Source organism: Mus pahari, chromosome 6, assembly GCF_900095145.1.
Source record: "Mus pahari chromosome 6, PAHARI_EIJ_v1.1, whole genome shotgun sequence".
Classification (NCBI taxonomy): domain Eukaryota; kingdom Metazoa; phylum Chordata; class Mammalia; order Rodentia; family Muridae; genus Mus; species Mus pahari.
The window spans coordinates 64,045-76,717 of record NC_034595.1 but is presented as its reverse complement, the minus strand read 5'-3'; the positions used below and the strand labels follow the sequence as shown (position 1 = coordinate 76,717).

The window sequence follows — 12,673 nt, the reverse complement described above, 5'->3', positions numbered from 1 at the left end:
TCTTTATTCCTGTGTCTGTATTGAGACATTGCTGTCATCTCAGTTTAGGTGTTATGGTCAAAATCCCAAGCAGGGTGTGGAATTCTCTGCGGGTGTTCTGGTTGTCCACCTTGCCGGGAATTGTTTGTTTATTATATGTAAGTACAACTGTAGCTGTCTTCAGACACTCCAGAATAGGGAGTCAGATCTCANTACGGATGGTTGTGAGCCATCATGTGGTTGCTGGGATTTGAACTCAAGAGCCTTTAGAAGAGCAGTCAGTGCTCTTAACGGCGGAGCCATCTCTCCAGCCCCCCAGGAATTGTTTAGGAAGTTCTCCATACACAAACATTTCAGTAGCTCAACACAAGTTCGCTTGTATTTTCCCATGTAGCTGCATTTGCTTCCTATTAATCATTTTAATGATTGCTTAATATTCCATCCAGTTAACACGTGATGATTTACTTAACCACTCCCTATTGTTGAGCCCTAATGAAAATGTGAACCCATCCTGTCATACAGAGGGAACATGGTTTTAATGAACAAAACGGCATCCGGACAGCCTCAGCTGCCATTATGAACCCAGCTTTGGTAAGGAGTAGATGTGCCGCACAAGCCCCTCTGATCGAATAGCCAGTGTGTCCTTGGCACATCTTCCTTTTGACTGGTGTTACATAGTGTGTTTTCTTCTCTAAACTGTATACAGTGGCTTTGCCAGGTACTCCCATCACTGGAGGCTGGGATTTAAACAAGTTGACAGGAATTTGGGGTACAGAGTGGTGTGTGGCTGTGGTTCTTCTTCTCCCGTCCCCCTCCCCGCCCCCAATTTACTTGAATGTCTGCAGTAGTTTCTGGGAGGAGGAGCAAGGTACTTCCTAAGGAGCTGCTTAGCAACGGTTCTCAAACTGTGCATCACGACCCCTTTGGGGTGGAATGACTTGTTCACAGGAGTTGCCAAAGACCAGCATAAACTGAAATTTTATAATATGATTCATTTAACAACAACAACAACAACAACAACAACAACAACAACAACAAAAAAGCAAACTAATAGTTACAAAGCAGCAGTGAAAAGTTTTATGGTGGGGTCACCACAGCATGAAGGGTCAAAGCATTAGGAAGGTTGAGGACCACTGTCCTAGGGTAAGTGATAGTCACATGGGTGGTATAAGCGAAGAAAGGGGCGGTCTTCCCAGGCCATCTTTATCAGCTGCTCCAGAGTGTGCCCAGGCTTCGTTTTCCTGGGAACCAACAGGGAGATGTCAAGGACCCCCGCAGAGCAGGGGCTGCCTAGGTAGTGGATCCCTGAGGTAACTTACAGAGTTGTGTGTGGTGCTCCACAGTTGGAGTCCTCCCTCGCTTTGTGTGTGAGAAAGGAAAGCATAGAGCTCAGATCCTAACAGTCCCATGGAACCCAGTGACAGCCATGCCACGCTTTACCGAATGTGGGGACTTCTCCTGGGAGGTGACTTCACATGGCTTACAAACCACAGGTAGCGGGTCCCTGCTCATTCTCTCCTTTCTTGAGAGTGGACATTTCATCTTTAATACTTTGTGACTACACCTCCTTCACTTACAAACTCCCCCTCCCCCCTAGCCTCGTGCTCGCTCGGCAGGGCACCAGAGTGGCACCAGCCTAGTGGGTTTGGTTCTCACTCAGTCTTGCTATGCTTAGCAGCTATTATTTCGGCAAGCTAATGGCTTGTAGAATATTTACAAAAACTTCCTTTTTTAAAATGAGTTTAACAACAAATACTTAGTGGTACTGGAAAGAGCCAAAGCCAGGAAGTCAGGATGGGACTTGGTGAAGTGCTGGCTGATCAGTACTCAAGAGCAGTCATTGGCCTGTTTCATCGGGGCATCGGACAAGGGGCTTTGTTGTCTGGGTGAGGGGCCTTGGCTTGCAAAGCAGAGATCTGAAGCAGCTCTGCTTGGGAAGGCACCGTCACTCACTTGTGTTCTAGCAGCTGCTCTGAAATACAGCCTCTGGTTTGGCACACGCTTCATACATACCTTAACACATCCCCACCTCTACCCACACCCTTTGTGGGCAGCCTACTGCCACTCCCTCCTTGAACCCAGGACCACAGTACAAGGGGAATGTCTACATCGTAAAACATTACTCAGCCTGAAAACACATGAAGTTCTGCCACGTGATCCCACTTTGGAAACACAACACCACGTGCAGTAAGCCAGCCACAGCAGGACAAATGGTGGCTTACTTATGGGAAGTGCTGGCCAGAGTAGTCAGGCTCAGAGAGAGGGGGAGGAGAGAGAGAAAAGGGTGTGTGGAGGGGAGGGAGCCAGTGTTTAACGGGTACAGGGTTTTAGTTTGAGAAGATGAGAGAGTTTTAGAGATGGATGCTGACTTTGTACAAGAGAATGGACAGTTGTTACATATGTTACCTATGAGTGTGGTGACCCTTGCCTGTAATCCCAGCCCTGGGAAGGTTGAGGCAGAGGAGTCGGGACCCTTTAATACAGTTCATGAGTTCAAGGCTAGTGGGTCACATAGATGCTCCATGGGATACAGTGTGAGACCCTCAAAAAGAAAGGCAAGCAAGCTGTGAGCTTATTGTGTATGTAATGGGGCCTTGGCTCACACTGGTGAGCCACAGGAGAAGCCATTCCCCTTTGCTTCCACTTGCCAGAGTGGTCAGCTCTCTGCTCCCATTCTGCCCCTCCCCAGCCCCTGTGCCTGGCTTCCCTACCCTCAAGTCACTGTCATGGTGATATAGGTGTGTAAACTCCTAGAAATAGCAACTGAAATGTCTGTCTGCTGTCAGGGATGACAGATCAGGTCGCTCCTGTCATCCTTCCTAAAAGAAGCCAACTCCTCTTCCCACAGCTCCGAATCCCTGTCATGTCACTCCCGTGGGTGAGTGGGCTCTGGGGTGTAGGAGTGCCGGGAAGAGCACTCAGCTCCACAGGGTTGAAGACTAGCCTGGCAGGACCGACTCTCCAGGAGAGGCTGGATGTTGGCTCTTTAAGTTAATCTCTGAGCCAGGAGGGAACAGGAGGGTCACTTGGCCCAATGTGGCTCTGTGCAAATGGGATCCAAAGACAGCATCGGTAAGTAAGATGGGTCAGGTACGAGGGCTGTTCAGGACCAGAACACATTTGCCACTTCCTGCTCACAGCTGGCCCAGTCTTTGAAGACAGATACGATGACAGAGAGAGAGAGAGGTTAGTTAGTCTGTTAGGTTGACCGTTACAGTCTCGGGAAGAGTGCTCTCGCGCAGAGAGCTGAGAAAGCACTCAGTGCTGGGCAGCCAGGAGTAGGAAGGGGTCCTCTCTGCTGGCCCCACCTCCCTGGCTGGTAGCTCTGACCTCAGACCTGTTCCCTGGTGGGGACTGCACATCCACAACTTGTCTCCTCCCCTCCTTTTTGCCTGCAGAATTCCAGAGGCAAGAGAGCGTCCGGTCACAACACAAAGGCATCCAGTTGTACGACACCCCGTACGAGCCCGAAGGCCAGAGCGTGGACTCAGACTCCGAGAGCACTGTGAGCCTTCGGCTGCGGGAGAGCAAGCTCCCCCAGGATGACGACAGGCCTGCCGATGAGTACGACCAGCCATGGGAATGGAACCGGGTCACCATCCCCGCCCTGGCAGGTAGGAGCAGTGTCCCTGCTTGGGAGGCAGTTACTGGACAGAAGACAAGTGGGTCCAGCCTGGCCAGGCAACGCCAGTTGAGTTGGCCTGTTCTTTTTCTTAATGGCACCACAAAGATAATCCGGGTTCCCGAGGGAAACGAGGCCAGAGAGAAACTCCAGTCTGGCATAGGGGCTTCCCAGTCCAATCGCACCACCTTCAGAGCTGGTTCCCTTGGGCCTCATGGAGTCGCATTCTGCGGTCTCCTTTAGTCCTGCACAGCCCTCAGGGTCCCTGTGAGGAGGAGACAGTATAAGACTGGGTAAAGCCCAGCACCTGCCTGTGGTGCTGACTCATGCTTGGGCTCATGGTGTCTGGGAGAGCTAGTCTGGCACCTCCTTCCTCAGCTTGGTCTCAGACAGCAGTGTTGGACTGCCTGTGAGCTGCTCAGAAATCTAGCACCATGGGCCAGTGAGTAAAGGTACTGGCCACCTAGCTGCTGACCTCGGCTCAGTTGCGGGGACCCATATGATAGAAGAAGAGAATTCTTGCAAGCTGTCTTCTGATCTCCACACATATGCCTTGGTGTGCACGCGCGCACACACACTGAGAGCATGTTCTGCCTGGTCCTACATGATCTGTGCCGATGTTCCAGTGAGAAGCACTTCAGCAGTAGGACATGATCTCTCAGAAGGCAGGCTGTCTGTCTGGAACCTGCCCACTCATGCCTGGAGACAGGTGTACTACTGTCCGTGTAGTTGGCCTCAGGTAGAGCTAGTTGGCAGGAAGTCTCAGGACCCACAGCTGCCCAGGCTGCTCCTGGTTCTTGTCACTGTTCTGTTACTCTTGGTGTCACTCACACTCTTGCCCTGCCTGTCTCCCAAGGCTCTTGGCTTTCCATGTCTTACTAGAGCAGATCTGTGCCTGTCCCAAGCAGCTTCGGTGCCTTCTCATTTCCTGGGATGAAGGCAGATGCTGTGAGCACCCTTCAGTCTGCCCAGGCAGCAGTGGGTAGAGGCCAGTGGGCCACCACTCAGGATGGTGCTTTGCAGCACCTTGATGGGTGGCCGAGTGTCGTCATGGTTCCAGTTGCTAGCCCCGAAGTGTGGCTGTGTGGAACGCGAAGAGCACAGCTCCCTACTGAGTGTTGTATCAGTGTGCATGCTCATAGTGAGGGCGTGTACAGGTATGCATGCGTGTGCAAGTGTGTGCACTCATTCTTCAGCGAGGCCCTGGAGTGTCGGGGACTGGCAGCTCTGCTAATCCTGTCATTGCTGTGGTATCTTGTAACAACCCGTTTTTCTCAGGTCTCGGAAGCTCACTAGGAAAGAGCTGTGTAAGATGAAGTTTGCTGAAGTTTCCCTCCACTGCTCTGTTTTCGTGATTCTGCATGCTCAACCTGGGAAAACTGACAGGGGACCCTTTTCTGAGTTTTCAAATTCCTAAAAGGTTTAGAAGGGGGAAAGACTGAGACTAGACCCAGAGGGTGGCCAGCATTCTGGAGGAACCTGATGGTAGAACACACTTCCCAGCTTTGGAGACCGCTGTAGCTGCAGTGAGAAGGCGGAGAGCAGGGACTCACTCTCCCACAGGGGCATGGATTGTAGGCAGTTCTGCCCAGGAACCCCAGCAATGCCAATGAGTATAGGCAGGGAGGCTGCTGGTCACACTCTGTGGGACAGAGGTGCTTTATAGCCTGTAGGATGCCACCCCGCTCTAAGCTGGGGACTACAAGCCCTTTCCAGCCAAGTCCTCAGCACACTTTCTCCACGCTTCCCTGCAGTGTGTGTGTGTCTGTCTGTCTGTCTGTCTCCCTCTTGTCCCTGTCTCACTTAAGCCACAGGAGGAGTCCATGGGTCGCTCTGTAGCTGTGTAGACAATATTCTGAGAGAATGAGGTGACCCTAGCTCCCAGGGACTGGGAGTCTTCCTGTCCCTCGGGAGTCTGCAGCACACATCTCATTAAAGATTAGAACTTGGGGAGTTAGACGGGACCCCACCAGTTGTTTAGTGAGCCCTCGGTGCTCCTTCCCGGCCGTGTGTTTTGAGGTAGTGAGGTTGGTGGGACAGCTTGCAGGGTGAGCAGGTTCTGCACAGAAGATGGCCTGCGACTAAGGCCAAGGATGAGGATAAGGAAGCACTCGGGATGGATGCAGACACCTGTGGCTGTCACACCTCTGAAGGGATTGTACCTGCCTGGGGATTTTGACTGCCTTGCTGGTAAATGAGCCCAGCAGCCCTGTGAAGCTTTAGTGAGCTTGCGGAGCCTCCCATCCGGAAAGCATGGTCTCATCACTAGCATCAGTCTTACGTATTCTCATGGCCACCTTCTGCATGGCTCATTTCCTTTGTTTAGGGATGGGGACAGAAGGACCCTGCCTGGTCAGTAGCAAAGCCAAGCCTCACTGCCCAGTCTGTGCCTGAGCCTCCACAATGTCACATAAACTATGTTTGGGGACCTGCACGTGCTGTAGCCCCAGCCTCACATGCCAGGATAAGGGACTGAGGGGCTCCAGGCTAGGTTTCCATCTTTTAATACAATGAGGACCTTGCATGCTGTTTGGTCTCACTATCCTTGTCCTGGAGAAACTGAGGCAAAGGGGAAGAGAACCACAGAAAACCTTGTGACAGAGCCAGTCGGGCCATCTGTGGGTGTGGGAGATGTGTACCCTTTCACTTCCCAGATAGAGAAATCTGCAGTCGGGCATAAGAAATAACCAAAGCACCTATCTGATAGTGTAGAATCTGGCAGCAGCCGGGTGTGGGCATGCCTAAGAAGGGAGCCTGCTGGGCCTCTTGAGACATGGTTACTTCATTTGTGACTCACTGTCTCAGGATTGTCTCCCTTCGAGGTACTTTTCGGTGCCCTGGGCTCTGCCAGAGGCGGAGATGGAAAACATACACATGACTCAGATGGGCTTATACTCAGCAGTTACTTGGGGATCTTGTCTGTACCCCATGCCAGCTCCTTGGTTTGCCTTTGAAAGTTTAGGTCAGTGTGTCTTTTTTATTATTATTATTATTATTATTATTTTCTTTATTTACATTTCAAATGCTATCCCGAAAGTTTCCCATACCCCTCCCCCCACCTCTGTNCCCCTACCCACCCACTCCCACTACTTGGCCCAGGCCTTGCCTTGTGCTAGGTCATATAGAGTTTGGAAGACCAAGGAGCCTCTATTCCCACTGATGGCCGATTAGGTCATCTTCTGCTACATGTGCAGCTAGAAACACAAACCCCGGGGGTACTGGTTAGTTCCTGTTGTTGTTCCACCTACAGGGTTGCAGCCCCCTTCAGGTACTTGGGTACTTTCTTCTAGTTCCTCCATTGGGGACCCTGTGTTCCATCCAGTAGCTGGCTGTGAGCATCCATTTCAGTGTTTACCAGGCACTGGCATAGCCTCACAAGAGGCCGCAATATCAGGGTCCCTTCAGCAGTATCTTGCTGGCATGAGCATTAGTATCTAGGTTTGGTGGCTGATGATGGGATGGACTCCCGAATGGGGTACTCTCTAGGTCAGTGTGTCTTATCTGTCGCTTGCCAGCTCATCAGCTTAGACCTCAGGCAGGTTGCTCACCTTTTCATCTGAAAAGTAGTGATTTTTCTTAAGTCTTGTAGCGTGGGCTTCGAAAAGTCCAGTGAAAACCAATGGATTCTCATGCAGAGATATCTGGATGAAAAGACACTGGGCTGTGCTGTGAGGTTTATTACTGGAGTTCTGGAAGGGCTTGCCAAATTAAATAAAGTTTAATTTAATATAAAAAACGGCACTGCATGAAGCGGTGCTTAGGAGCCCTGGAGGCCTCGTTTACAAAGCTCGTTCCTGATGATGCCTGGCAGTGGGAAACAGGGACGGGAGGTCTGGAAAGTAGCCCTGCTGTCCCTGTCCCTGTCCCTGTCCCAGCCCCCGTCCTCCCCTGTTACCCAGCCCTCACTCCTGCTCATCCTGCCCGAGGCTCAGGCCAGCAGTCTGAGTGAAAGCAGCCTCTGCCCTTCCCTCTGTTCATTCAGATGGGCCCAAGTTCACTGCTAAGGGACTGCAGGTGAGCCGCTTACTGTCTGAGCTTCAGTACGATCATCTGTGTTACCATTGTGTTAGAAGCAATCTGTTTGGTCTTCCTAACTTGAGCTGCAAATAAGCCACTGCAGAAGGTGTTACTGCACCAGGCACCACCTGAGTACTGACTGTGTGTGTCAAGGTGTGAGAAGTCACAGTTCTCTGGAGGACTCCACGTGGAGCACCTCCAGTTCACTCATAACATAGTGTGCATCAGGTGAGGGGATGAGGGAGCCAGGGAGGGTGTCACAGCTCATCTCAGGTGACACAGGTGTTAGCCCTTCCAGAAAACCTCCCCTAACAAGACAGTCCCCTCTCCACCTCCGGATTGGGCTGAGCCTCCTGTCACAGTCTGTGGGTGGTCTGTTCCAGAACAGATGCACAGTTGTCATGGTAATCTCATGGGGTGCTAGTGCTGTGCCCCATGGGTAGCCCCTCTGGAGTTTTGACTCCTTCTTGAAAGGACAGAGAAAGGGAAAGTGAAGTCTTATGTGCGGCTGCTTCCCAACAGTTGAGAGTCAGCTGAGCCAGCTCATTCGCTGAGTTATTTAAAGGAACACCAGTATGGTAAGAGGGGAAGAAGGAATGGACAGGAAGCCAACTTTTATTGAGCAGCAGTTGCGAACCTGGTTTGAATTAACCCTATCAAGTCCTGCTGTGTAGGTGTTGTTTCACTGTGGTAACATAGATGATCTACTGAAGCTCAGACAGTAAGCGGCTCACCTGCAGTCCTTTAGCAGTGAACTTGGGCCCATCTGAATGAACAGTGCCTTCACCACCCACCACTGTTGCATTGGCCTCATTTAAACCTGGTGCAGGGTAGCTTAGGAGATTCCTGAGGTGGAAGCAATTGCTCCACTTGCTCTTTGGCCTTAGTATTGGTCTGGTCATTGCCCCCACAGGTACAGATACCTTGAAGTTAGTGCCGTGGTGCTGTGTGCTCTGGGCATGGCTCACACTTCCTGCTCCTTGTGCCTCCTTGGGGACCCAGAGTCTACAGAGGGTCCCACAGGGAGTCTCAGACCTGGCCAAGGCTCTCTCCACACTCCAGCCGCGTGCTGCCTCATAACAGGCTCCCTTGAGTTCCAGAATGCCTCCTGTCTCCTTCATGGTCTCCCAGAATGCCTTGGGCCTGTGAGGAAATTAACAATTGTGTTTGTATGGGAAGCTCTTTGCTGTGTAATGAGTAACAGCCATAATTAATGTTTAACATGCAGATCTACCAAAGGAAGTGTGGGGGCAGGGTTAGAGCTGTAGGGACCTCTCCTTTTGCTAAATATTATTGAGGGACAGGATTCTCTGGTTGGTTTTTCTATCTGACATATTAATGAGTTCATTTATTAATCTTAAGAAAAAGAAACCGAAAGCATCAGCTCGATTTCGTGCTGTGAGAAGGGTTTCTGCAAATGTCTTCTTTTCCTGTGTGGCATTAAGTGAGTGGCTTTGCCCTTCTGCCTGGCAGGTCAGAGATCGCCATGAGGATGGAGACTATAAGCATCATGAGGTCAAAGCTCTGCCTGCCCTGTGCACACATGGGTCCTTACCCAACGCCAAGTCTGGTGCCCAGTGAGTGCTGGGAAGTTTGTAGTTACTGAGTCAGGCCTGGCCACACAAGTCCCACCCACGAACTCTCCTAGGCTAGGCCCTGCCAGTGGCCGTGTGGCGGCAGGTACATGGTGCTCGTGTGCTGGACATCTGTCTCCTGGCCACGTGAGGCCAGAGGAGTCCGCAGTGGGAGGTCACTTTTTCGTGTGGCCACTGGCCTGACCTCCTCCCTTCCTGCCTATGCCTGAATTCCCTCTAAGAAAGTGTGTCCTTCCTGTCTGCGGAGGAAGCCACTGCCCAGAGCCTTGTGAGAGCTGTTTGTGGCCAGCACTGGCTTGTCTCTCCCTTCCTCATTGTCTACAGTGGGCAGCGCATAGACACCCATGGTGGGTGGGAGCTTCCTCCAGTGCCCTGCCCGGGAGGCTGCTCTTTGGACCTGCAGATGAAGGAGTAATCACTTTCTCCAGGCTCCAGGAGGCTCGTGGGTGTCTGCAGGTGAAAGGTTACAGATCACACAGGGCCTCAGCCTTGAGCGAGTCCCAGTAACAGGTGACAGGGAGCCCAGTCCTGAGCCCTGGAAGAAGTCAGGTGCTGGGGCCATGGGTCTGCATTCAAAGCTGCCATTTGCTGTCAGTGATAAATTGTGTCTTCTCACCTGCATGATGAGGGTGACACTAGGCACTAAAGTTGGGGCTGTGAGTGCCTGGTAGGTGGTGGCTGTTGTTACCCTGTAGTTACTGCTGTGGGCTCTGCTATCTGCTGCCCTGTAAGGAGATCTGTGCTGAGCTTGACTCAGCCTGAGGAGACCCCGGTTCTAGCTCCATGGTTCTCAGCTGGGGAATGAATGAGCTGTGGTAGAAAAGATGGCTGCTCTCGGGTGTGGAACCCTTGGTGCTTCGTAGGTCTTCTGCGGTCAGCACTCAGCTCTGCTTTCCATGTTTTCTCTAGGGGCACAGTCACAAATGAAAGGACAGAGGTGAGCACCTCCTGCTACCCTGTATTCACCGTCCCGGGCTCAGCGTAGCCATGTAATTGGTGTTCTGGAACCACTGAGACTCAAGGCCTGCCTCTGAGCCTTTCAGAGTCACCAGCCCCACTCTTACCTTATTGTCTTCACACATCCTGTGAGGCAGCAGAAGTGCCCCAGGCTCAGAGGCCTCTTCATGATCCTGCAATTATAAACCGGTGTGAGGCTATTTCCTAAAAGTCCTGCAAAAGAAGGAGGGGCGCGCTAGATAGTAGAGGGGCCTTTCCTCTGTGGGCTCCATCTCGGCATCTGTGGGATGCGGGTTCTCGGGGTCAGTGGTGTCGTGTATATGCAGGTTTGGAACACTGCAGCTGAGGGTGTGCCACTACAGAAGGGAGGTTTTAGACACACACACACACACACACACACATACACACACACACACACACACACACACACACACGCTAACTGCCTGAGGTAGATAGTCCACCCCACTTCCAGAACCAGTGTACAGTCTTCCCCCCTCAGCATGCTGACGCCCACCTGGCTCTGGGTCGCATCGGGCATTGTATGCAGAGCCCTGCACGAAAGGCACCTGCACAGGTTGGCTCACCCTCTGTCTCTTTCAGAGTAGCAGGACATCAGTGAACAAGCCACAGGCCCATAACAGCCGCAGCCCCTCCTGTGCCTCCCATACTGTTTCCTGAGAGGGCTGGTCCTCACTCCTGGTTTATCACTGAGAGGCTGAAGGGATCTGTGGCAGCTTAGAGTCCCCTGTCAGTCCCTCACCTCACTGCCTCTGCTAGCGGCTGCTCAATCCTGTGCTGGACAGCAAATAGGCAGAGGCTGCAGGTTGCCCAGAAATATGAAGCAGGATTGCCAGAGCAGTGCCAACCCCACCTGGGAAGCCCTAGGTTTGAGGTGGCCCCAAGGCTACCCAGCCTGCATCATTAGCTGAGCCAGGTTCTCAGCTACACAGGCCTGGTTTGTAAAACCATGGAGAGCAGTACCATCTCACAGATGAGAGGAAAATGTGCTCCCCAGATCTTCTGTAGTGTCCACCCACCTGTGGGAAGTACAAACTGTAAGAATGAATAAAACCATTTCCAAGAGGATTCTAAAGTAACTTGATTGGGACTGGCAAAGTGGTTTGGTTCATAAGGGTGTTCACTGCCACCGAGCCTGAAGACCTGACCTGAGCCCCTAGAAGCCCAGCACAGAGCTGGCAGAGGAAGTCCAGCTTGGGTGTCATTTCTCAAGGAGTGAATGGAGGCAGAGCCCTGCGGAGCTCTGCAGAGACTTACTCAGTCAGCAGGCTTTGATCGTCACCTGTAGGGACACCAGGGACACCAGGACACCTTGTTCAGGACACCAGTACAGAATCAGATAGCCGTCTTCTTGAAACTTGTTGAGAGTCTGAAGTCAGTTCTGATACAGGTTACCTTATCTTGGTGACTACATGAAAAGGCACATCTCCCTCACTAATGCGACAGTGGAGAGGGGTCTGCCACAGACGGAGATCCCGCCTGAAGCATTTCTACAGCTCTCTTCACTGTGGTTATTAGTGGATGAGGCCTCTGAGCTCAGCGAAGTTTAAAAATATTCTGGTATCACAATGAGTAACAACGCAGTAGGATGTCAGCAGCCAGGTGTCCGACTGTCACCTTGGGCTGCAGAGCTGCTGTTCCTCCCTGGCCGGGCTACAGCCTGTGGGCGGTTCCTTGGATCCAGAAGATGCACAGCCAAAAGGGACTGGGCTGAGACCATCTGGTTGTGTGGAAATTGCTGCATTCTTTCCAGCACAGGCAGATGCTGGGATGGTAGACAAAGCACTTGAGGGCTGGAGGAGGCAAAGGAATTCTACCTGGGGGCCTAGGGCAAAGCAACTCCAGGAGGTGCATTCCAGAGGCTAGGCAGAGACAAAGCTGGGCCCAAAGGCAGGTAGCAGGTGATGGATTCAGGGACCAGCCAGCCTCAGTGAGTAGAGCATAAGGTGACAAAGGAGGTCAAGCTGCCTCCAACTTCCTGAGGACTGTAAAGGAGGTTTTGCCTTTGAACCCAGGCCTCTGGGGCAGTGGTCAAGGGCTGTGCTGTAGAGACTGCCGTTTGTGGCCTGCTCTAAACAGAAAGGAAATTACACTGAAGGAGCATATTGGTTTTATGCGAGCTGCAACAGCCTATGACATTTTGTAAGCATCCTCTCTAGGGTAGACAGGCTATAGAGTAAATTGAGCAGATGAGGCAGGAGAGGGCAGAAGGAAAACCTTCCCAGGATCTGCTCCATGGGACTCTGGAAGGCTCCTGGAGCAGCAGACACACTACCAAGGACGAGAGCCATAGAGAGAGGCCAGCTCCTATAGGGAGTTGTGGGCCGCGTTCATGCTATCCTGGGAGGCCTGTATATGCAACACCATTCAGATGGAGCATCTGGCCAGGTGAGGGAGACCACAACTTCTGCCTACTCAGACCTCAGCTTATGAAATGGAAGACAAATTGGGGTGAGCCTGACCCTGCTGTCTCAGAGTCCTGGGC

At 52.1% G+C, this 12,673-nt stretch overlaps 1 protein-coding gene across 1 annotated transcript in view; it reads left to right on the top strand.

Moving 5' to 3' along the window:
* The window catches only part of Shb (SH2 domain containing adaptor protein B), a 109,416-nt gene that overhangs the window by 70,664 nt on the left and 26,079 nt on the right, over window positions 1-12,673 (top strand). Inside the window, exon 3 of the mRNA XM_021200330.2 lies at window positions 3,378-3,593. Coding sequence (XP_021055989.1) covers window positions 3,378-3,593 — 216 coding nt within the window. The remainder of the gene's footprint in view (window positions 1-3,377; window positions 3,594-12,673) is intronic.